The 26,239-nt window shown below is 38.5% G+C and overlaps 3 protein-coding genes across 6 annotated transcripts in view; 2 read left to right on the top strand and 1 right to left on the bottom strand.

Annotated features, from left to right (window-relative positions):
* rnf215 (ring finger protein 215) overlaps positions 1 to 2,484 on the top strand; it is a 34,351-nt gene extending 31,867 nt beyond the window's left edge. For both annotated transcript variants that reach the window (XM_051921554.1, XM_028824409.2), the window contains one exon: positions 1,973 to 2,484. In XM_051921554.1, the coding sequence (XP_051777514.1) occupies positions 1,973 to 2,010 (38 nt within the window). In that variant the 3' untranslated portion in view covers positions 2,011 to 2,484. The remainder of the gene's footprint in view (positions 1 to 1,972) is intronic.
* ascc2 (activating signal cointegrator 1 complex subunit 2) lies at positions 2,368 to 26,018 on the bottom strand. Of its 3 annotated transcripts, none has more exons than XM_028824407.2 (19): positions 25,944 to 26,018; positions 22,320 to 22,419; positions 18,940 to 19,098; positions 18,191 to 18,361; positions 17,978 to 18,107; positions 17,758 to 17,825; positions 17,404 to 17,517; positions 16,164 to 16,276; positions 15,281 to 15,355; positions 14,747 to 14,854; positions 12,766 to 12,837; positions 12,038 to 12,112; positions 11,278 to 11,455; positions 10,225 to 10,430; positions 9,022 to 9,138; positions 8,663 to 8,887; positions 6,871 to 6,970; positions 3,372 to 3,466; positions 2,368 to 3,116 (listed from the first exon to the last, which is right to left on the bottom strand). In XM_028824407.2, the coding sequence occupies exons 2-19, from the start codon at positions 22,404 to 22,406 to the stop codon at positions 2,945 to 2,947; spliced, it is 2,265 nt and encodes a 754-aa protein (XP_028680240.2). In that variant the 5' UTR covers positions 22,407 to 22,419; positions 25,944 to 26,018; the 3' UTR covers positions 2,368 to 2,944. The 3 variants fall into 3 exon arrangements, with proteins under 3 accessions (XP_028680240.2, XP_028680239.2, XP_051777512.1); XM_028824406.2 differs by lacking the exon at positions 25,944 to 26,018 and adding an exon at positions 22,605 to 22,804; XM_051921552.1 differs by lacking the exon at positions 25,944 to 26,018 and having other exon boundaries at positions 12,766 to 12,834; positions 22,320 to 22,803.
* Positions 22,931 to 26,239, top strand: part of mtmr3 (myotubularin related protein 3) — a 53,102-nt gene continuing 49,793 nt past the window's right edge. Inside the window, exon 1 of the mRNA XM_051921549.1 lies at positions 22,931 to 22,950. The gene's annotated coding sequence lies outside the window, so the exon portion shown is untranslated. The remainder of the gene's footprint in view (positions 22,951 to 26,239) is intronic.

Genomic DNA, 26,239 nt, shown 5'->3' with positions numbered 1-26,239 from the left:
CACACACTAGGGACAATTCAGGGTCGCCTGAATTTGGACTGTGGGAGGAAACCCACGCAGACACCGGGAGAGAACATGCAAACCCAGGTCTCCTAACTGCGAGGCAGCGGCGCCACCTACTGTGCCACCCAGAATATTTTACTTAAGGTCAAAATTTACTTTTTAAATATTGGATTCAGTTGCGTAGCACGAGTTCGTGCCGCTCGGGGCAGGCGGTGCTTCAATTTGCTGCCCTCCAACATATCTGAATATGTTAACCTATTAATTAAAATGACGTACAGAGAAAAAATAAGGTACATGTTGCATAGATTTATTCTTATATAGAGAAACAGCAATAATTTTTCACATATAATTATTTATAAGCATCAACTAGACAAGAATATAATAGACGCACTGATAAGCCGTGTTCTAATTATTAGTTTAATATAATTACGCTGCGAAAAACACAAGTGAGAGGTGGGGATGAGCAAGAATGCATTCGGATTGATAACGATACGAAATTAGAAATGAGTTGTTTGTCTTCCTAGAAATTCTTATCGGTGTAATGTTTCTGTTTAATTTTGTTATTGTCTCATAAATTTCAACAGCCGTGTCCGATGCCGTCACAGAGGGCCAGTCCGAAAATTATTTTTGAAGCATTTGTGGATAAAAATCAAGAGAATTTGACTGATATATTTTTCCGAGCCCTGCTGCTTACACACGAATTGTACTGAGCCTTTTGGCCAATAATGCCGCCCGGGGTGCACCGCCCCTTCTGCTCGCCCCCAGCTACGCCACTGATTGATTTTTTTTTATAATATTGAAAACCATTTATGGTCTTTACCTTTATTTGTTTATTATCCTTCTCCACGAAAATCTCCCATCACTTTCATGTAAAAGTCCTCCTTATTTTCCTTGAGTTTTAAAAGGCTTACTCTTCCATTTTTGCAGTCCGGTAGAACAAAAAATAAAAATAAGTGGGCAGCTGCAGCGCACTTGACTTTCTGATCTCGCTGACTTATTAGAAGAATAGCAGCGACCAGCACCTGTTGGGCTCACATGCGCCACCTTCAGGACAGCACGGTACTGTCGGCCTCACTCACCTTGTGCCTTCTCACTGTGGCTTTATGTCCGATCAGCAAGACTAAATATGTCACACAAATTGTGGCGGACAGCCGGGACGCCCCTTTGACACTTGATTCGGGGGAGCAGCCCCACTGGGTTGCATCAGGGCCACACGTATGGGACTAAGGAGCTCATCCCTGTTGGGTTCCGTGGCCACCGCCAGGGGGAGCTGCAATGCTTCCTGTGCCCGTGTGCAGCCAAGTTTAGGTTTATTGCCACCTGAAGCCCTTCCGGGTGGGCTATAAAGGGAGCATACGGCCACTACTCAGGGTGCCAGAGTCTGGAGGAGGAATTTTAATATTGGTGTTTTGATTTTTGGGAATGTGCTGTGCCTGTGGGACACGGGGAAGACGTGCCCCACAGGTGAAGAATAATAAATTTGTCTTTTGTTTTACACATGTCTCCGTTGTAAGTCTGTGTCGGGCGCCTGTATAGCGCCTTTCACAACATTCATTAAAGATATCAGGCAGACTGTGTAAGGTCAGCGTGTATAATAAAGTTATATTGGCGACATACAGAGAGACAGCGACAGGCATCAACCCCATCAGTGTGTGAGGGAGAGCGCAGTCCGAGGTGTTTCTCTGCAGTATTTGATCAGGAAATGAACCAATTCAGTGATTTTTTTTTTACTATAAAATTGGAATCATACAAAAAACAAATTTATAGCACAGACCCATGGACAAATTTATTTTACGTTATCATTGTTAGTTTTACTTTTTTCATGATGCTTCCCCAGAGCGCACGTCCCTGCTTGAGATAGCCAATGAATTCAAAAGCTGCTTTGCTTCTGTGCATCCATCCCTTATTGTTTGGTTGCTCCTCTGACCTTCTATCACATGTCGCCTCCTCTTCAATTTCTCACCTACAGGCAACTTCTCCACTTCAACTGCTCTCCCTGCCAGCTGAGGTGCAGAAATGGGAGCCTCTCCAGGGCCACAGTGACCTAATTTTAAAAGCTAATAGCTAGAAATGTGACAATTGGGAACACGCTTTATTTATGCAAAAAAAAAAAAAAGAAATGGTCTCCTGCGGCTAAGCGAGGTTTGGAATATTCATTTTGTCCCTGCTCTGTGTCCGTGGACAAAGGAACAAGATGTGAATATGGCTGCCGCGTCAGGCCTGGAGCTGGCGAATTGGCAGTGCGTTCAAAGCTGGGGTGCAAGAAGCAGCAGGGAAGCAAACGTCTGTCCTCAGCAGGAAACATTCAGTACGCCTCCTGTGTTAAAGAACTTAGTTCACAGGTAAGAAAAACCAGTCAGAATGTACAATTGTAACATTGAAATCTATTTTGTACAGAAATTACATTGTTGGTGATGAAAATAATTTTTTAAATTTGAGCTTCTAATTACACAGAAAAGTAAAAAGTCCTTCCAATGTAAACTTGGTTCCTTAGTTTCTGTCAACAGATAACCCTACAGGTTGACCACAGCAGTGCCAGGCTGCTTTTGTGAAGGTGGGGCATTCAAACCGTCCCGGTCGTTGGGTTTTAAAGGGCTACAGCTCACAGTGAACGTCCTGTGTCTTCTGGAACGGGACACAAGACGGTTGCTTACTCGCTACATTTGACGCCATGTCGGTACTGGGCCGGTTGAAAATTAAAAGTGGATTTTCAGCTTGAAACTGAGGTATATTTCCATTCATTGCATTCCTGAACTGCTTGACGTGTCCTATTGTCAGTGGGCTCACCACACTTTTTGTGTTTATCCTTGAATTTTAAATTAAGTAAACATTTTTATGAAAATAGTCGTTTTTTTTAGTGCAGCCATGGGGTGATTATGTGCTCATCACCACATCTTTTTCCTATGCACATTCATGTAGTTTGGGATTGTAAAAGTCCACATCACGAGGGGATCATGCCCTTGTTTCTCTTCCTATCTGCCATTGCCCTTCGGTTATGATTGGCACGGGTTGACTTGTGGCTTTCCTTCTTGCGGCGCTCCTGCATTGTTTCTTTACTTTGACCGCGTCCTCGTGATGCACCAATCACAGTCGTAGAACTCTCTGGTTTAAACCTGCATGGATATATAAAAACAAAAAAAATTGGAATTACCTCGAGACTCGAGTCTACGGAGTAGATTTTCACAGACAGAGCTTCTCTTTAGTCATTCAGAGAACGGAGCAGTCGGCCCGGCCTAGTAGTTTGGAAGGGCGATGCTCATCCCACTGCATTTTACAACTCAGTTACTGCTTTGGATTGTTTGGAATAAGAACTATGGCTTTGCTCTTTATCTTACAAACTCATAAAAAGTACAGAAAAAACGTCTCACCCTCTTCTGTGGTACTGGGCAGCTCTTCTAGCTTCTGCCTGTTCACGGAGAACAGCAGGGTCCTGAATGAACAGATCTTGCTTTGGCCCGTTATTCTGCAGAACAAAACATTAAATAAGTACTTTCAGTACAGTTGACAATGGAGAGACATGAAGGGAAAAGGGATACGTTCTTCTTTTTCTTTCAGCTGCTCCTGTTAGCGGTTGCCACAGCAGATCATCTTCTTCCATATCTTTCTGTCCTCATCATCTTGTTCTGTCACCCCCATCACCTGCATGTCCTCTCTCACCACTTCCATTAACCTTCTCTTAGGCCTTCCTCTTCTCCTCTTCCCTGGCAGCTCTATCCTTAACATCCTTCTCCCAGTATACCCCTCATCTCTCCTCTGCACATGTCCAAACCAACACAATCTCGCCTCTCTGACTTTGTCTCCCAACCACCCAATCTGAGCTGACCCTCTAATGTCCTCATTTCTAATCCTCTCCATCCTCATCACCCCCAATGCAAATCTTAACACCTTTAACTCTGCCACCGTCTCCAGCCCATATACCACAGCTGGTCTCACTACCGTCCTGTAGACCTTCCCTTTCACTCTTGCTGATACCCGTCTGTCACAAATCACTCCTTACACTCTTCTCCACCCAGCCTGCACTCTCTTCTTCACTTCTCTTCCACAATTCCCATTACTCTGTACTGTTGATCCCAAGTATTTAAACTCCTCCACCTTCGCCAACTCTACTCACCTCATCCTCACCATTCCACTGAACTCCCTATCATTCACACACATGAATTCTGTCTTGGTGGTCCTACTGACCTTCATTCCTCTCCTCTCATAGATAGATACTTTATTAATCCCAAGGGGAAATTCACATAAAGTGTCTATCTATCTATCTATCTATGAGAGTAGAGGAGAGGAATGAAGGTCAGTAGGACCACCAAGACAGAATAGAGACAAGGTATATGAAGAACTGCTGGTTCCTTTGCCATTTGCCTATCATATCTCCACTTCTCCAGGGTCTCCTCGACCTGCAGATCACAATGTCATCAGCAAACATCACAGTCCACGGGGACTCCTGTCTAATCTCGTCTGTCAACCTGTCCATCACCATTGCAAATAAGAAAGGGCTCAGAGCCGATCCCTGATGTATTTCCACCTACCGCAGACCTCACCATGGTCACACTTCCCTCGTACAGATACGTTCAATTCTTAAATACCTTTTGTGAGTTAAACCAGTCTGGTAGAGGGGTTTAATCATCTTAGTGCCAAACAGTGTCAAATATCTGAATTCCTTTGGTGGCACAGGGGTTTGGGCGGTGGTCTCATGTTAAACTGCACGCCTGGTCCTTGTCAGTGTGGAGTTTTAGCAGTCTACCTGTGACTAACTTCATTCCCTCTCCCATCCTCTAACACCCCCATTTTTAGGTGTATTAAGGATTATAAATTCAGCTGCCCCTCTGTGAGTGAGAGTACGTTATCATACCGCATCGCTTCTCCTGCTAATCTGAATCCCTAAGTGCGTGTCACACTTCACTTTTTAAAAATATGGTTTCTTCTTGTCCAAGTCGGATGGCTCAAAATCAGTGCATTAGTTTCACGTTGTGCTTTTTTGTTTTTAATGTTACTTATCCCAGGGGTTCTCGGGTTCAGTCCTGCAGGTTTTTGTCCCAACCAACTTGACAATCAGTGACTTATTTCACCTTTACATGATGTAAAGTTTGTAAAGAGCTGCGATTTTCTTATTTTGAATTCACAAAACGTACAGTTATATTTAAATGGAATATGTGTAATTTCTTTTATATCTGTCATTGTTTATAAGTTTGGAGTTTGCTTTCTTAATTGTAGTCGACTCCTGACAAATAACGACAAGCCGAGTAAACACCCATGCAAACAACACAGCATGCTAATGGGCAGCTATTTTACTATTAGTCACTTGTGTATTAGTAAATAATAGACGGAATAACCGTAATATAAAAATAACAGTAACGGCGCACGCACTGCTAGAACGATAACGTGCAGTGAATCCACTTGACTTCTAGTTTTCCTCCTCTTTCTCTGTACGTTTACCATTCTTTTGCTCAGAGGGTGATGCACTTGCTATTTCCTGAGCAGCTCTTCTTCTCTCCACCCTAGCGGCCTGCTTCATCTCTTCTTCCATTGGCATCTTTTCGCATTAAAACTGATTAAGTCCGTGTTTGTGTTGCAATTACTTAGTATGTTTTAATTTTTCACTTAAGCTGGCACTTAAGTCTTCAATCTGCCTCAAGAATGATTTAAGATATGAACAGGTAGGGGAAGTGATGGCAAAAGTTGTAGGGAATGAGAACGGCGCCTTTACACATGTGCCACACGACCGGCCTGCTGCTGCAAGTTGATTCTACAATAAAATAAAATAAAAATGGGAATAACCTTGGAGGTCAATCATCGCCCCGAAAGCGGATAGTAGACGTCACATTGTATACGAGTACCAAATTTCAGGTCAATAGTTCCAACAGTTTGAGAGCTACAGGTGATATATAAAATTGGCTGTTCGTTTGTCTGTCCAGGATTTTAAAAAATAAAAGAAGTCTTATCAATCTAACTACATGTAAATTCTTGCCTTACTCTAAATATTTAGTATATCCATCTTGTAATTACTGGACTGCTATAAAATATAACTGGACACCACCAGCTAGCGTAATTAAGGTCTGAGCCCAATTACAAGCAGAAGCAGTTTGGGGTGAAAACCTGCAGCCACAGGGGCACCACGCACTGAACTTGATAATAACTGTATACCCCGTGTGTGTTTTGTAGTGATGACCAAAAAAACCAAATAAATATAATCTCATGTTTTTAAGTTTGATATAGTAGAAGCTAATGGTGACCAATGCTCTACAAACAATGCAAAAAATGTCCATAGAAAAAAAATCTCATTTTTGTGTCTGTTACCCAATCATTTCTTTGCAACATGCACTTTCTGCTGTAATATTCTTAGATACTTATAGAAAAATGAGCAGACGTCATAAAGAGGAAGTGCAGTTTACTTGGGACCGAGTTCTGAATTGAAGACAGAACTGCTGACCAATAAATGAGGACGAAAGGCAGATGGATCTTCAATTCAACACTCGAAGCCGTGTGAACGGTGTTTCCTGTTTGTGATTGTGTCTCTGGAAGTATCTATTGAACGGCATTTTAGCAAAAAAAGCCTGCGCTTTGCATGTTGTGAACAAAAGGCTGCATATCTGGCCTCCATAAGCGTTTTTCATATCGCTTGCCACTCTGTACAGTTGGTCACTATGGCCTTGTATTGCATCAAACTTTTTTTTTTAATCTCTATTCTGCATGAAAAATACGAGATTTAGAATTTTTCTCTGCCTTCGCTACAAATTACATGGGCTACGTAACATAAAAAAAAAATATTTTTTGGGTGATTAAACAGTGGTAATTGATTTTTTTTTCTACACATATGCTTCTGATTTCCTTTTTAAATTATGGGGGAAAAAAAAAAACAGCAGACAATACCTTCTCTTCTTCTTTGTAGTTGTCGTCTTCATTGTCATCTCGCTCGTTCTCTAGCTCTTGTTTATTCTTGGTAGACAATATCAAGGGAGTGGTAAAAGGTCTAGAAGGGACAAATAAAAGAACAATGTATTGGCACCAATATGTTTGGACAATTATTTATTATGGATCCTATTGTCTTTGTTAACCTGAAATATGCTCACTAGTGTTTTCTCAACAGAATGGCAGTTTACCATTTAAGTATAACATCCCGCTGTAACACTTGGGTTTTCATACAGAGAATGTTGAGATCTAAAACAACTGTCATTTTTATATCAGCACATTAATAAATGTAAAAGTTGTTCTCCATGCCTAACGTCTCTTTGGTAGCGGCATTTGTAGCACGACTGTCTTCAAACTGGTGCTCCGTTTCCGGTAAACATTACAACAACAACAACATTTATTTCTATAGCACGTTTTCATACAAATAATGTAGCTCAAAGTGCTTTACATGGTGAAGAAAAAAGACTTAAGAATTAAAATAAGACAACACTAAATAACATAGAAAAAGAGTAAGGTCCGATGGCCAGGGAGGACAGAAAAAACAAAAAAAACTCCAAACGGCTGGAGAGAAAAAATAAAATCTGCACAGGGTCCGAGGCCACAAGACCGCCCAGCCCCCTCTTGGCATTCTACCTAACATAAATGAACAGTCCTCTTTGTATTTAGGGTTCTCATGGAAACCCTAATGTTAACATTATACAAAGTTAGTGTCTGTTTGTATACCTGCATTGTTATCACTCTAATTTAATATTGTTTTTTATCAGTATGCTGCTGCTAGAGTATGTGAATTTCCCTTGGGATTAATAAAGTATCTATCTATCTATCTATGTCCGATTAAACGACTAGCTTTCGCAAGGGATGCCAAATTACCCGACTGCACGATGAATTTCCAGCATAGTTTTTCATTTCCAGACTATCTCAAGTTCGCCCCTTTTTCTGACAGTCAAAAAATGGGATGACTGACAGAGCTGGTGCCCACGCTGAGGGTTCACAGGTACAATAAGTTCAGCCACAATACCGGATTTTCTCCATTCTATTGAGGTACATAAAACAGGAGACATCAGACAGACGAGCCTCTCTTCTATTTGTCAAGTTCTAAACGGCTGCATTCTTTATTCCTCATCAACGCAGTGCATTTCTCGGTTAGCGCTCACTGGTTGCCAGCTCTTGCTTGCACACAAGCCCACCCCTTCGACTTAAGACGGACTGTTTGGTCGCAGTCACTGGGTATGCCACACTATGTGACTGAATACCCCCAAATGGCTAAGATAATGTACATAAAAGCCATGACTGTGAATCGTTTAAAAGGTCCAGTAATTTGACATGTCCTGCGCTACACGTGTGTCACTAGCTGGAATGGGATACCACACGTTCTGTGCTGCAGCTTGCATCAGGTGGACCCTGCTTTAATTCACTGCAGGGGTACCTTTTATGATTTGTACTTCTGCTGTTGTGGATTTCCTCGTCCACTAGAATGGTTATTCTTTATATTCATACTAACTATAGACAACTGTACAACAAGTTTTTGTGAAGTGAAACCTATGAAGTGATCACCTTTTTATTCTGTGAGGCAGTTTTAGTCTCTGTATTCTTGAGATTTTTTTTTTTTATATAAAAATCACTCACTGCTTAACTTTTAACTTTCAATTAATGGGTTTAACAGAAACCAGTAAGCTATTCCTCAGTAATATGACAGCTACATACCAACACCATCCAACTTTTATAGAATTCTACAGCTGGTCAGGCAGCTCACCTGCGAGCAAGAAGCTCACTGTCGTCATCCTGATCATTGGCACCGACCTGGTTGGCATCATATGTGTCATCATACTCATCATCGTAGTTGTCAGTGAAGAAACCATCTTTGCTGCCTTCACCCACAGGAATTTCCTCCACCACCACTTCATAAGATTTGTATCTTTCTTTCTGCTCTCTGACATGCTGCTTGTCATTTACTAAGGCACGGGCACTTCCCCTTTGTCTGGATATAAATTAAAATGCAACATTTTATATTACAATGGGTACAAGAATATGAAATTAAATTTATAAAAGAGCTACAAATTAGACATTAAAACACTCCCTACGTAGTCTTACAAGATAGCACCGCTCTCCCACCTTTTTCCTTTCCAGATGCAAGACGTGTCGACATGATCCCGGTTAAACACGTCAAACTCGTCGTCATCAAAAATATTACACCTGGAGCTGAGTACTGTTGAAACTTCTTTTTTAGGCCTAAGAAAGATAAAATGAAGACTTTAAATGCCATCTCCTACATGAAATGTGCACTACTTACTAATGACGTTACAGAATATGCATACTCATTGAGCAAATCATTAGGAGCTCCACATTAATACTTGGTAGGACCCTTTTTTGGCCTTCTAAATGGCATCAATTTATTGTGGCAAGAATTCCACAAGATACTTGGAAACATTCCTTTGAGATTCTGGGCCATGTTGACCTGACTACTAGGCACATTCACGCGGCCTGTCTTGTGTTCTTCCACATCCCAAAGGTGTCATTCTGGATTCAGATTCACTGGCTTCATGAAACCAGTTTGAGAAGACCTTTTTTTTGTGACATGATTCATTATCATTATACAATCTCCATGAGCCTGGACAGTTGACACAAGGCAGTATGGGTGCATGGATTCAAATTTAGTCCCTACTATCTATGGGCCTCAGCAGAAATCGAGATTCATCAGAACAGATTACATTCTTTCTAGTCTTCAGTTTTGATGAGCCTGTGCTCACTGCAGCCTCAGCGTTCCGTTTTTGGCTGACAGAAGTTAATCCGATGTGCTGGTGCAGCCCAGCCATCTCGAGGTTCAATGTGCCGAACATTCTAAGATGCTTTTCTGCTCCCCACAGTTGGTTCACAGAGTTACCGTAGCCCTCCTGTTGGCTTAAACCAATCTGGCCATCCTTCTCTGACCTCTCTCATCAACAAAACTGCCGCTCGCTGGATGCTTTTTTTTTTTTTGCGCTATTCTGAGTCAACCCTAGAAACTGTTGTGTGTGAAAATCACAGGAGATCAGCAGTTACAGAAATAATCAACCTACCCTTCTGCCACCATCCATCATGCCACAATGGAAAACACAGATCACCATTTTTCCCCATTCTGGTGTTGATGTGAACATTAACTGAAGCTTCTGACCTGTATCTGCATGATTTTATGCATTGTGATGCTTCCACATAATTGGCTGAAAAGATAACTGCATGGATAAGCAGGTGTACAAGGGGTCTTTATTTGCTCAGTGAGTGTACTTTCTCTGTTGGTCTTTAGATGGAGTCTTTATAAGATGCAGGAAGGTTCCCTACCTCGGCAGAGTGCGATCCAGCTTCTCCAGGTTTGGCGACAGTCTGTTTTCAAGGATGTTGTTGATGACAACCTCTGAATCATAGGCATACTCCTCCAAGCAGGCCATGATGAACCCTTCCCCCAGATCAGGGAGCAGGTCTTGGACCTGGAATATCAACGATTCCAGTTCCCCAGAACTTACCGAGACTTTTGATGGCTGTGGAGTCTGCAACAGAAATAACAGCACAGTCAGTTCAGCAATGATGGCATGCTGCCTTCTCCTGTGTCATACGAGAGAGGCATCAGGATTGAAACTCTGCAACCTCTTGCACTTCCAATTCTTAATAGTGCATCTCAGCAAAAATGAATATATCATACCACACAAGAAAGCAACACCTGAATGCCTGGTCTGGTTTAAATTTGGGATGTTGTCTGAGAATCTAAAGTTACAAGCAGCCTGTGACAACACTTGGATTGTAAGCGATATGCAAAACCTAAATATTTAAGAGCACAGAACTCAAGGTCATTTCTTCGTGGTAATAATGAATAATCCGTAGAAATTTCAGCTAGTTGGAACACATACATCCTCCTTTGGGACCTTGACCAGGGTATCAATATGAAGGTCTATTTATTCAGGTTAGGTCAAGTGCATTCAGTTCTTAAAATGCTGTATAAGATCATGTTATTACTTCCTTTAATAATTTTTTCCCTGCTTTGCCAAAAACAACATTTATCCAAAGTGCTTTGTGAATTATTGATAATAAACCATTCCTAGAAGTTTTTCTGGCCACTCCGTTAAGGGTTAAGCAGGTGGTCACTGACGGTGATTAAACCTCCAGCCTAGAGCTGTGTGCTTTAGTGCATTAACTAAACTCTTAGTAGCCATAATGTCAGCCCCTTTTGATTTCCCTCTCCGTGTGTGCTGTTGTGTATTTACTCAGGGCAGGTCTTCTCACCCTGGAGGACTTTTCTTAATAAATGGAAATGAAAGATAATTCAGAACAGTTGCTGAGGTTCAGGCGTGCACACAGACAGTGGGAGTCTCTATACATTTCTTAGGAAACGGCACTCACGTTTTTATTGATTTCCCTCTGAGGGTGTGTCTCTGATCCACCCACAGCACCTTCAGCCTCATATCTGTGCGGCTCAGGCGGAGATGTGTGGGTTGTGGGGACACCATGCTTTTTCCTGCCCAACCCTTCCCAAGCAGATTCAACACCTTGGAGGATGTATGAAGTTCTTGTGTCATCACTGAGGGTGCATTTGTTAAGGCTTAATTAAAATGAGAAGCTCTGTACCAAGCAGATTTCACATCAATTCATTTCTGAAAAATACAAAATGCAGAAATCCAATTGTTTTACAAAAAGCAACCAACTATTTCAACCTAATTAACTATGCCATCTACTACTAAGTACCCACCAAGGAAAAACAGAAAATGAGCCCCGAAATGGAATACAAGTCTATTGTATCAACTTGCCTTTGGCCAGCTTATTGGGATTTGGGTGCAATGAGAAGTGAAGCAAGATGACACCTTTTATTGGCTAACTGAACAGACAACAATATGCAAGCTTTCGAGGCGGCTAAGGCCCCTTCTTAAGGCAAGGAGGAAAACACAAGAAACCCACGCTGATCAGGGTGTAGGGTGCAACACTTCAAACAGTCTACTGATTAGGACCCTGAAGCTGTAAGACAGCACTGCTAACTACACGCACCTCAATAAAATTGTAAAAGTAATGGTTTCAAATCATGATGGCTTTGGGATGTGTTAGCCAAGTTCCTTTACTTTTTAAATTTTATTGCCTTTAAGGCCTTGTGCAGCAATAACAAGGATACAGGAACGGAGAAACTTGCTGTAATAAGCTGATATCATCTGCTACAGGAAACTGTTCATCATAGTCTGCAAGAAACCTGAAATATTCAAAGAAAGAAAAAAAAAAAAAATCCCATAATTAATAACGTAACCTTTCACACCAGAACAATAACCACAGTGCTTTTTATTTTTTTACACTTTTAAAACAAGGCAGTTCTTTAATTTGGGAATTTCAGTGTTACATTTTTACAACACGTTTAACAATGTGCTAACAAAGACAACAGCAAAGACTGTCAAATAAAAGCGCAGAGAATACTAGCGAAATGAAGAATGAGTCAGCTCAGCTAACAGCAATGAAATTACTCAAGAATCGGTCGAAAACGGAAATTGTGCACAACGTGGATCTTTGAAACAGCTGTGAATCCCAACCCCCCCCCCCACCCCCACCCCAATGGACGTCTGCAATGCACTGGCACCAACCGACCATGAGCCAAATTAAAATGAGATGTAATAGTTAACTAAAAAAAATACAAAATATAACTATTTTTAACAGAAAATTAATTTCCAGAAAATCCCTTCTGTTTTGGTTTGCAACATTTCCATCAAACCTTACATTGCAGAGTTTGAGTGAGATCTAAAAAAGTTGTAGTTCTAAGGTGCTACTTGGCAAGTCTGCTAAATTGGCCAATGCACTCTTATTATACCACATAGCTGCAACAGACAACAGTGCAATACAGAGAGCATGTATTACCTTTTTTCCTGAATAAGTGTTGTAAAAATCTGCAGGAAATCTTCCACAAATAGATTGATATTCTCTGAGCTGCTGACAAAAAAAAAAAAAATTAAGTGTCAGGTCTTCTTCTGCTGAATTAATTTTCAATAATCTCACAGAGCTAAAAATGTATCTTACGGTGCAAACATGTTTAAATACTGAGCCTCTTTGCTATGTCTAATCATAAATGAAAAGAAGTGGAAACCGCTGTCTTTTGTTCAGGTTCAATTTTTGGTTGAAATGAATTGCACAAAGCAGAGAATAAATTCTTCCATTCACCCATCTGTTCTGCAGCTTACAGGTAACTGGTTGCACTGGATCCAAGACAGAAACCACTGCTAATCTGCATAAATGTGACATATTACTCATTCAGCCAACCTTGATGCTATCTATCACACCACCTATTAATGACTAATCTCATAATGGTGATTCTGAACCTGTCACACTAGGATGGTCCACAAACCAGTGCAAAGAATCGATGTTTGTAGAATCGTTTCTCCAGAAGGCCTGTTTTTATCCATTAGGGATAGCTTGCTCACCTGTGAAATTTCGGCCTGATTGTGTATCATTTAGAAGTTGTTCCATTCTGAACATGTTATTTGTATTGTTACTATGTACATACATTCACTTTAACTGGTTAAGTGATTATTAAACACTAACTAAGGTGGGATTTCCAGAACATTCCAGTAGTAAGAAGGAGTTTCTATTTTAGCCTTTTTTGATGACAAAGGAAAAGATGGTGCAAAGCCTGCAGCGACCACCGTTACCAGACATTCTTCAGTGACTTATGCTGGCAAATCAATCTGATCAGTTCTGGTAACAAAAAAAAAATCCTCCTTTGATGTCCTTATGGAAAAAAGCAAACAAATGTCAGGGTCATTTCTCAACAAACCACCAGAACAGTGGACAGATGATCTGATGAATTTTGTGAACTGTTGGCACGTATGACAGTAGTGAACAACACAACTGAAAGAGGAAAAAAAGTCTCATTGAAAAGTGCAATGGCATACTGGCAAAGAACGAGGAACAGAAACAGTTTATTCTTCAAATGGTCACAAACCATCACAACAATCTTCCAACTTCATGTTATGTTGTAGATCACCAAATGTGCAGCACTTGTCTGCTGTTGGGTTAGGACATAAAACTGCCAAATAGAGTGACCTCTTCGTGTTATTTGAGGTAAAATTGTATGTGTTTATTATAAATATGGTAAACCTAGTCTTAAGGAGAACTTGAATCTGTTTGGACCACCATACTGTCGCACACACCTTTAGCATCTTCAATTTAAAAAAAAAAAAGCACACATTAGTACAATATACTTTACAAAGCATGCACAAATATGAGCCATGAGGCAACAACATGCAAAACATGATAATTGAAATTAAACACATTTGGAAAAAAACAAAAAAAAAAATTATCTACAGTAAAAAAAAATGTTTAATAGTGTAGAAACCTAAGAGTCATCAAAGAAAAGGTGTATTTTCAGCTCTTAAAAAAGCCTTTCCAACACGCCAAGACAAAGTTCCAGGTAATTAAAGTCACAGAGCTGACCTGCCAGGAGTAGCATAACAAGGCAGGAACATTGGCGTCTCTGGAGTCTCGCCTGCCGAGGTGAACAAATTAATGTTAACAGGCGTCCCCGAAGGGGGAATTTAGAATTCTCCAATCCATATCCGCTTTGAAGGTGATTTGATAATTGCATTGAAAGTCTAAGACTGGAAAAGTCCGGCCTGTAAAAGCACCAAAGGTAAAGCCACTAGATACAGGTGGCCTGTTCTGAAAATGGAAAAAAGAGGCTACTAGCTTCCAGTTTAGATTAGCAAACAATAGCAGACTGCTTCTGCAAAGCTCTCCTACTTATTGCTAGTTTAATTCACCGTTGGCTAAGGTCTTGGTGACTTTCTCTCTGTTTCTACTCAAATATTAAAATGATATTTACTTGATATAACACTTTTCCCACCTGCTTTCCAGAATTGGCTGCAAACAGCAATAGTTGATAAGAAAATGTGCAATTTCAATCATCTTTTTTCGTGAATGGCAAAGTCTTCTCCATAAATCCTCCTGAATACTGAATTGTAAGCAAAGAAATAGAACACAGAAGGAGTGAACATAATTTATGTAAAGGAAAGTGTTTTGTTATATTCTGCACTGTACTTAATATGTAAAACAGTTAGCCTAAAGAATGAAACAATGCCACAATATATGTACATTGTAACTCTAAATCAACAAACACAATGGTAAACAGTCAGGCATCATAGACATCCAGGACCTCTATGGCTGTGATACTAATTTAAAATAAGTTCATACCCGTACTGCTAAACCTCAAAGTAATACCAAAGATGGTGTTTTAATATGAACCAGAATGAAACTTAACTTCTTAATGAAATTCCCTAATGTTGGGATGGCAAGCCCCTTGTCACTGAGGTTGCTGTTTGCATACTGTTTTTTATAGTAACCTCATAAAAAATTAGAAATATTACAAAACAAAGATTACCTCTTATCTTCAGATGTTCTTCTCCTGATAGCTGTCTCAAGCTCAGGAACAAGTATCTCATAGAAACAAGCCAGCCTAAAACAAAGTAACAGGTATTTTGAGTTTCAATTTAAAAATCCAAGATTTTTTACATATAACCTTTGAAGTAGGACCTTCATCTTGACTCCTGTCTGCTGCACAAGTTGAAAAACAAACTGAAATAAATCCACTAGTATGTAATATAAGCTTTAGGATGCCCCATTTCAAATCTTAGTACTATATAGCATCTGTACTTGAATGAAAACACAAGCAAGCCTGATAGTTTGCTGTCTTGGCTGGTATGGTTCAAAGATAAGACCTCAGTGACTGAGAGGGGGCTTATTGTTGAGGAATGTTTGTCATGAGCTTCAGTGATCAGGACAGCATAACAAGGGCAGCTGAATGTTTTTTATTTTTTTTTTTCCTCAAGGATAATATGATGTTGACATAGATTTAAGAGGGAAAAACATTGTCAGTTCTAGGCAACCACAGACAAACACCTCAGGATTATTTGACAACAACTGTCAGTGTAATGCAGGATCTGAAAGTTTCTCCAAGAAACGTCCAAACACAGACACACGTACTCTTGATCTTCTTCTTTCGGCTGCTCCTGTTAGGGGTTGCCAGAGCAGATCATCTTCTTCCATACCTTTCTGTCCTCCTCATCTTATTCTGTTACACCCATCACCTGCATGTCCTCTCTCAGGGGGATTTAGGGGGATTGCCAACCGGAATCCCTAGCTGTCTCATTATGTGGTAGGTGCGGCAATACGCTGTACCAGTGCATGCTCCCTAACTTGACTTGACCTGGGGAATATTTGTTGTGATCTTCAGTTTTAGAAAAGGATAATAAAGTTACTCTTACCTGGTAAGAAATTTGTGATTTTGGAAGGTTTTGCAGGCTGTTGGGAAAATATCAAGGAATGAACAAAGGGTGGTACATGTGTCACACAAGAATTGTACCACATCCACAAAATCCTGAAAAGAAAGCACAAAGTGAAGTTAGCAGCACTGGGAGTAGACTATTAAAACGTGGGGTATTTTGATTTGGGGTATCAGTGCTAATTTACTGTTGCTAGCAAAAATAAAGATTCATGAAATGTGTTCCTTACTGTATGAGAGGACAGCTGAATACGCTTAAAATCTGTTTATAAAATATATACTGTAAGTAACAAATATAATATGTACAGTACTGTGCAAAAGTTTTAGGCAGGTGTGAAAAAATGCTGTAAACAAAGAATGCTTTTAGAAATATAAATAATGATTGTTTATTGTTATCAATTTACAAAATGCAAAGTGAGCGAACAAAAGAAAAATCTAAATCAAATCAATATTTGGTGTTACTACCTTTTGCCTTCAAACCAGCAAAGTATGAATATCAGTATGAATTTATTCTTCTACTATATTTAAGCTTTTTGACTTTGACAGTCTATGCAGACCCCTGTGCTGGTTTATAAAATAACGAGATGCAAACTGAATGGAAACTGCATGCTGTCTAACAGCAGCGTAGTAGTAACAATTTAAAAAGGGTTCAGACTAAAAGGGAGGAGAATGCAAGCATGCACTGATGCACCGTGTGGCCGCAGCCACCAATAACGAACCACCTGAGGATCCCAAATTAGGACCTGAGCGCAGCCGTGTAACGAGTGACACCTCAGCACCACACTGGAACAGTGGGAGTTTTTTTTTTTTTTTTTTTTTTTTTTTTTTAAACAGTGGCTGGATTGCCAATCCTCCCAGCAACCTCTGAGTTGTCCTTGTAAGTTGGAGGCGCTGGATGCAGGGTAACGGAGACTAAACAAGGAAAACATAGATTTTAAGTCTGTTATACCTGATTTAAACTGAAGTATAGAGATTCATTTTTAACATAGAAGAATTGTAGAGAGAAAGGAGCTGGAGGAATAGTAGGAGGAATAATAGTTTTTCTTTAAAGCTGCCTAGCAATTCATGAAGTTTTATGTAGCAAAATCTTCAATTTTAACAATACTGACAGAGTACAGAACACAGCAGCTATTTTCAAAGACAGTCCAAATTAACAATTTAAAATAAAAACTCTCTAAACCATAGTGGAGAAAAAGAAAACAAAGAAAGGTCTGTTCTCATACCATTAAACTGATATCCGTAAGAGAGGGAGCACCCTGTACTCCAAGTTTCTGAGGCTCTCCTGTAAAGGCCCCATCTGTTTGCAGGCCACATTTCTTAAGAATGTTATCTAGTACCTGTAGAGGAAAAAGTGAATTTGAGTCTGTTTAATAAAAAACATTTATGCAAGCAGTTAAAATTCAAATGCTGCAGAATTTAAAGCTCCATCCATTCAAACTCAATTTTTCAAAATAAATGTTTCCCCCAAGATAACAAAATAAATTAACTGAAAATCTTTCAGTACTGTTTTTTTTTTTTTTCTCTTATCACCTTGATATGAATGCATATATCTAGCTAAATTATGCATTACTCCGTACCTGAAGCACAGTGGGGAGTGTTTCATCCAGATCACTATAGTAAGCTTCCTGTTGTGAAAAGATATTTTCTAAAAAGAAGAAAAAAACCAAATTGCATTAGACACATAATGTCTTTGAGCTGGTGACACAACATTTCACCTTTAAAAACTCCAGTTAATTACAATGTATACATAACCTATTATGGTTTACCAGATTTAGTCTCCTTTTGACACTGACTTACCAATCATTTTGTGTAAAAGAGGACCATTCCCTTTCCCATATAATACACACAGATCTAAGATTTTGGGGATGTCAAAAAGAAAATTGTTGTATATAATTTCTCCAAATACAGCAGGAGTAATGAAATGATCCTAAAAGCAAACAAACATAGATGCAATCATTAAATGGGATATTGTTTTCTTTACCAAACACTACTTCTTCTGCATTTTTATACCTTAGACTCTTTATGAGTTGCCATCCGGAGAAATGTGAAGAAGACACTGCGATGAAGGTGCTTCTGCATGTCACTAACCGCTGGCGATGTTGTCATGTCACTGTCACAACCACGGGGTGCTAGACGAAGGTATGATTCCAGACATTTCTGTAGAGACTCGTCAAACACCACCTGCATTAAAACAAGCAGCAATAATCAAGGGTTTACTTATAAACTACTTCAGTGAAGCAATATGGTTCAGTCATGAAAAACACATTCCCCTTCAGTAGACTGGTGCTCTCTCTATGCAGGGCTGCTGGATAAAGCACATCATCAAATCTATAATTCTGTATTATACAAAGGGATTCCATATTCTGAATGTTAAACCATGCATAGCTCTTTTTTAATGCTCAGATTGATTATGAACTCCAATATCTAATTACTATTATTCTTAGTAAAATAGAAACGTCTACTCTGATCTATTCTGCTTATGGCTGTCAACATCTTGGTCTACTTTATTACTCTTTGGAAGTAAGCTTTAGTGCAGGTTTACAGCTCTTGCTGTACTCCGCACTGGTTAAGACAAGGCATCATTTACACAAACAGTCAATACAAAATAAACATGTTTAGTTGAACAAGTAGCTCTGTCAAATGCACTGGCAAGCCATACAAATCTCTAAAAAACACATTCTGACATAGTTAATGCTTAGCAATGTTTTTATCTAAACATACCTTATGGAAGAAGAGAAGTAAAATGTGTATCTTATTACCTGGCACCAAAATTTATCATGTGGCAGAGACAAAACCCAATCCAAATCCTCAGCAATAAACTGAGCCTGTTCCAGGTATTCTTCTACCTCAGCTGGTGAGCCATCTTGTGAAGGTGGCTTATACAGCACAAAACAACGATCTTCACACCTGTTTGGGTGCTAAAAGATTTATTACCATTTAGATCATATTATGTTTTGGTCAATACTATCATAAATAACTTATAGAAGCAGTAGCTGTTCATTTTTTAAAAATGCAAATGATTCCCTGTACACATTTCTCAGAGGACAGATTCAGATTGTAGGCACAGATTTATAAATATAAAATATCAATGGCAATAAACATGCAAATATTGAAATTGACCTTTACAGATGCCATGAATAATTAAACACTTTTAAAATTATATGGACATGTAATAACATTAAGAAATGTGATAAATGACAGGAAACCTTTCAGGCAATCAAGCTTGTCTGTTTAGCTAATAGTCAAGCTGCCCCAATGACTCATCCAGATATTTCTTTAAGGTTGTCAAGGTCTCTGCTTCAACTCCATGTCTCTCATCATTTGTTCCAGATTCCCATAACTCTTTGAATAAAGAAGGATTATCCGAGTCTATCAGAGTACGACATGTTCTGTGAGTCCTAAAATGTAGTCGGTTGCCCTCTGCACAGCTTCAACTGCTGCTCAGTCTTTTGTGTAGCGTGGTGACCAGAATTAAATGCGATATTCCAGATGCCGTCTCACTGGTGCATTATATAGTCCGAGCATAACATCCCTTGATTTATGTTCAACATTTTTAATGATACACTGATGTAATGTTCAATATGATGAAGTGAAGCAAAAGATAATATGTGACCTGTTACCAATCCGAGAAGAAAAACGCTTGAAATTATAGTTTCACATAAGCATTTGGGGGCCCTTGGTCCTTTGAAAACCCGGGGTACAGTACCATTATAAAATATCTGGAGCTTCAAATTCCTTGGAATACAAATGAGCCACAAACTGGCTTTTAACTCCAAGTTTGAATTCAATGTGTGCCTCCATTTTTACATGACAAATGAAAGACGAAATGCATATGTGTCTTTTTGCGCTCATAAGAATTACTTAAGAACGCTTTGAAATCACTTCAGTTGGTTTTGGCTGGTGCCTCCTGGCTCATAGATGTAAAAGAAAAAACTTGCTTATGGTATATTGTTTGACTTATCTTCAAATCTAGTTATGTAAGACATCACTTTTTTTTGGGGTTCCCCTCATTTTTAGGCCATTTTTGACTGTAATCTGTGCAAGAAATTACATCCTTATCATAACAAGTAAATCAATAAGTGTCCACAGCAAAAATGATCAGAAGAACTTGGAAGTAGATACATACATAAATTAGCATGGGACCCGTATTGTGAAGCCCACTGTGGTTTCAGGTTTTTATTTCAACCAGATTTATAATAATTGACAACAACAGATAACACTGATCTCATTTAATTAGCTGGTATTTATTATCTTCTCTTATTCTACATTCAGAATTGCACTACAGCATGATTTTTATATTTATAAGACATTTACAAATATTTCTATTTTTGCTATAGATTTAAATGCTTAACTCTTTTTTGTTGATTTCATTATATTCTGCCTTAGTACATTTTTTTAACCAAACTTGGTTTCCTAATTTCTATATTGTTCCCAAAACACGGAATCTGTGAAATAACAGTTCACTTAACTAGCCCAGGAGTCCAATTAAAAATAGAAGCTGGTTGTAACAAAAACTTGAAGCCAGGACCCAGTCTGAAAACTCCTGCCCTAATGAGTTATAAGGCATCAAAGTTACTTCTTTTCACTAAACTTTGGGAAAATAGGGAATGGTAAAGAGGACTGTCATTTTACTCTATTTTGAATTTACTTGTCATGAATATGATTCTTTGCTGGTGGTCCTAACCCTCTAACAGCCACTCCTACACGGTTCACAATGATAAACTTCAACCGTAAGTATGTGGGGTATTATTTTAGACCTTTTCAATGTCAGTGATGTTATTTTGATTTTTGATCCTTTACTAGGGATCTAGGCCTTTATGGGCCTCTATCAGAGGATGAAAAATGACAATGTTACAGTCTAGAATATTTAGATTTTAAATTAAAGCACACATTTTAATATTTCAAAAAACTGACGCAACACTTCTAATTCATTGTACTTCTACTCATGAAGCCAATCATTATATTTCTTATGAACAATACAAATTAGTGGGGCTTACACTAATTCACACTTTTTATACATTTTCATTGCTTCATTACAAACTGTCCACACTGGCACCCTTGCTGTGAGGTAAGAACACAAATGACAAAAAAACATGTTAGGATGTTTATGACTCTTGTTCAGGAAAATAATAGCATTTTCTTCCGTAGCTAAAAGAAACAGGCGGTACAGCCGTGCAGTGGTAGCGCTACTGCCTTGCAATAAGGAGACCTGGGTTTGTGTCCCGAGTCCTCCATGTGTGGAGTTTGCATGTTCTCCCTATGTGTATGTGGGATTCTTCCGGGTGCTCTGGTTTCCTCCCACATTCCGAAGATATACAGGTTATGTGGACTGGCAATCCTATATTGTTGCTAGTGAATTTCTGGGGTCGGGGTGTGTGTTCGCCCTGTCCTGGCCAGGGTTTGTTTCTGCCTTGCACCCTAAGCTAACTGGGATCAACTCCAGCAGACCCCCCACAACAAACGACCTCAGGATCCCAAATTAGGTCCTGAGTGCAGTTCTGCAATGGAAAAATGACTGACTGAGTGAAAAAAAGACACACACCAGTCTCATAAAGCCCATGCCATTTCACAGAAATCCACTTAGGACTTAAACTGCTTTTATTTTAATACGGTCTACCATGTGCTACACCAAAGGGTAGAAAAGTAACGTTTTTAATCTTTAAAAAGTAGTTCTCAAATAGCTATAAACGTTATGAATAAACGCATCTGTTTTTAAACAGAACTGCTGCCAAATAAAACTGTTATTGACGCCCCTAATTTAATTTGGGAAAACAAATGTTACAAATCATCTGTATTCGTCAGAAAAGAGTAACTCTGAACTTGAACGGTGTGTCTATGACCTTATCATATTTGTACCTTGGCCAGGTATCACACTAGGCATGACTTGGATAAACGAGTAAAATAAATACACGTTAAAGAATATTTAGATACAATCATAGGCATGACTTGGATAAACGAGTAAAATAAATACACGTTAAAGAATATTTAGATACAATCAGATACTGATAGACAGTACTTTAGTTATGTCGATGGGAAATTTAACATGGCAGTCAGACTATAGCGGCTAAAATCACGAGTATGGCATTAACTATATACATTTTATTTAAATAAAAATTCTTGTTTATTAAGGCAAACTTACCAAAGCCGGCAGAGAAATCTCCTTTCCTGTTCGCGGATCTCTTTCTGTCACTTGAAGCTCGTCCAAAGGAACATTATTCTTCGCCATCTTCAAAAGTTTACTGTCAAACAAAGTTAAAATCAAAATGATACGGTGAGTGAAGTCTAGAACACATACATTAATTCCCGATCTAAGTAGTTTTAAGGGTTTTAAGAGTCAAATTTCGAAATGTTCATTCCGCGTCAGCCGGCATAACGTTTAAAGGTACAACACTAAAGTCCTGGCCTAACGCATGCTATTGAATACCTTATTGATTCAACAGTAAACGAGACTGAATTCAGATTTGTTCTTGTGATAAGTCCTGACGCGTTTATACAGCTTTCGACACATTAGAGCAGGGGGTCCCGAAGAAGTGCTAACCCTCTTCAACGTCAATATTCAGCCTCAATTCAGAGTGCGTGGTAAAGAGCCGCCGGTCGAAGCACAACCCACTCAGTGACGTCAGCGCAAAATGGCTGCTTAACGGCGCACTGCCACTTCCGGTCTGTCTACTACCCGCCCGGACACGCCCGTCGCGTGCCGCCTGTTTGTAAACAGACACGTGACCGCCAGGACTCGCCTCCTTCCAAGTGGGACGCCGTTGCTGCCGCAGGTAATTTTTTTTCTACTAATTTCAAACCGCATGTTAAGTCCGTGGGCTTTTAGTTTATGTCTTGTTCTGAAGTGGCAAAGAAAATAGTGATTTATAAAACCACAAAAACTTAAATTGTTCGAATGACAAACATCTATGCGAGTTTCGCTCTTACAAGAGCTCACTAGAATCGGTGTCAAAAAATGCGTTTACAAACGCTGTGCCCTTTAACGTTAATTAAGTGACTGTGGTTAATATGTAGGTGCGTTTTATAACTATTTTTCGAAATGGTTTTACATTTTGTAATATGTATAATTATAGTTTTCTATATTTCTATTTCTATTTATTTTGTATTTCTATTGCGAAGATGTAGGTCAATTACTTACTTTAAAAATACAGTGTCCATGGTTTATTAAAATGTGGTTAAAGTCATTGTTTAAAGTGGACTGCAGTGGAGAGCCATTCTGCTGCTTTTAAAATTTTAATGTAAGCGTTCACTTCGGACGAATGTTGATTATGCTAATCATTTTATCGTGTGTGGAAAATATATGGAATTTATGTAAGAAAAGACCAACGTTTAAAACGCTACATTTTTCACAAATAAAGATTTACCTATCCTATGACTTATGTAATAATAATAATTCTTTGCATTTATATAGCGCTTTTCTCAGTAGTGCAAATCCATCTCTGTGTCTCTTATATGGTGCATTTCAGTCTATCATATAGTGCATATCTGTCTATTATATAATGCCTTTCACTTTTTGTCTATTTTATAGTGCCTTTCACTGTATTATATAGTGCCTTTCACTTTTTGACTATTTTATAGTGCCTTTCACTGTATTATATAGTGCCTTTCTTATCTATTATCTAGTGCCTTTCACTTTATCTGTGTCTCTTTTATAGTGCCTTTATTATTGAATTTCCCCTTGGGATTAATAAAGTATCTATCTATCTTTATCTATCTATTATATAGTGCCTTTCACATCTATCTATTCATCTAATGCCTTTCATATCTATCTGTCTATCTATCTATCATATAGTGCCTTTTACTGTATGTATCTATTATATAGTGCCTTTCATATCTGTCATACAGTGCCTTTCATATCTATTATATAGTGCCTTTTGCTTTATCATATAGTGCCTTTCATATCTATCTCTCTATTATATAGTGCCTTTCACTTTATCTATAGTATTATATAGTGCTTTTCATCTGTCTATTATATAGTGCCTTTCATGTCTATCTATCTATAATATACCACATATATTCACTGGACAAAAAATGATTACATTTATTTAAAACAACAGTTTTTTGCTTTCCCCTTTTAAGTAAATTCAACTTAGGAGCTCCTGTTTTTCAAGTACACTAGAAAATATGTTTGCAAAGCATACATTTTAAAGTCAAATCAAGATGTTAACCTTAATATGTTTAATACTAACTCAACTAAAAATTAAACCTTGAATATTCAACTTAAAATTATATATCGAGTGCATATCTCTCTTTTAAAATTGTCAACAATGTTTCTAGTTCAAGATCCAACCTGCGAACGCTGCAATCAAGCTCTGGCCTCGCTAGGTCACATGTGCTGAGTGTCCACCAAATTAACATCATTTTGGACCAAAATCTTTAAATGCCTTTCAGACAGCTTGGGGGTCCCAATCCTTCCTAATCCACTAACAGCTGTGTTTGGTGTATTTCCAGATGGGCTTAAAGTGGAGAAGGACAAACAAACTGTAATGGCCTTTACTTCACTACATACTGGTACGTAGACGTATCTCACTCAACTGGAAGAATCCTAACTCTCCTAAGTCAGTGGGTAACTGATGTTTTATATTATTTGAAACTGGAAAAAAATCTAATTCTCTCTTAGAGGATCTGTACAAACCTTTTTCAGAATCTGGCAGGATCTAATCATTTTAGAATAAGCATTTAAATTGAGGAAGCAGGATCTCTCCCCTCTTTTACGCCATTTATCTTTATTCATTTATTATTTTATCTATTCATTTGTCTTTACTAGCATAAAGTTTTACACTGCTGGTCTAGCTCTCTTTCTCAGGGGTGGGGATTAATTTGTTTCAAAACTCGAGTTATGTGTATGGAGTGTTATTTGATTTTAATAAATTCAATAAAAAAAAAACCTTATTAATTACACATTTTCAATTGAATTAATTCAGTACATTTAGACTCATTTCAGTTAATAAAGTATTGCCAACTTGGAATTGTAAGCTGTATTTACTTAATTTGTGTGAAAATGTTTGGTGAAAGGTTGAATATGGACTTTTAACGTTGTGTGGATCACAAAATGACTTACAGACATTTGGAACAATTCATATGCTGTTGTGTAAGGTAAACATGTTGCATTTTCGTTGGGCACACTATATGTGCAATCTTAGAATTCTGTGTTATACTGAAAAAAGCGGAAAAACCTTTTGTGATGTAGGGTATATGTCTTCCACAACCTCACATATTTCACAGCATTTAGAAAAAAATGTTTACTGAAAATGTTTAACGTTTTTCCACCTGTACAAAGGCTGTGGGTGTCCTAATGAATATGTTACATGTGGTTAACAAATGGAGCTTAATGTAAAGTATAATACTTGATGGAAAAATAGGACAGGCATGTACATAAAAGTTGTTTATTTTAAGTTAAATGAACTTGAATTAGATATATAAAGTAAACATCCCAATTAGTTATTTTTTTAATTTGGAAACGTCAGCATTTATCACAATAAATTATATAAAAAATGTCACATTTCCAAGTCAAAAATGGCATTGATAACTTCATTTAGTGTCCATACATTTTTTGAAGACACATACCAAAAAACATAAACAAAATATTGAAGGTGGCTTTGTGTTTAGCTGAAACTGGAAAACTATACCTACATGGATACCGTCAGTCCTGCAAGATGTCTGCTTGCTGAAGTAGTGCAGATGCATTGGCATGAGCGTGCGGAGACGCATCGTGCTACAGGACTACCCTTCGATCACAACTTAAAATTGTAGTGGGTTAACTTACCATTGACATTACCCAGAATCATTCTTGCATTCCTTCAGGTTGAGTGTTTTAAGGCACGGTAAATTTCTGATGGGTTCACATTAGCTAAAGAAACATGATGCATATTACAAAACAACAAGATAATAAAATATAAGATAATTGAAATAAATAATACATCATAGTGAAATTATCATACATTGAAAAGTAAACATTCTTCCTGGCACAAAAGGAACTGAATCAGCGCTTGATAAACAAAATATCAGTAAGTTAAGGAAAAATGCTTATAAAAGTAATAAACTAATGTATAATCTATATTT

Source organism: Erpetoichthys calabaricus, chromosome 18 (assembly GCF_900747795.2).
Source record: "Erpetoichthys calabaricus chromosome 18, fErpCal1.3, whole genome shotgun sequence".
NCBI lineage: Eukaryota > Metazoa > Chordata > Cladistia > Polypteriformes > Polypteridae > Erpetoichthys > Erpetoichthys calabaricus.
Note: the sequence above shows the minus strand (reverse complement) of the source record. Positions and strands in the feature narration are given on the sequence as shown.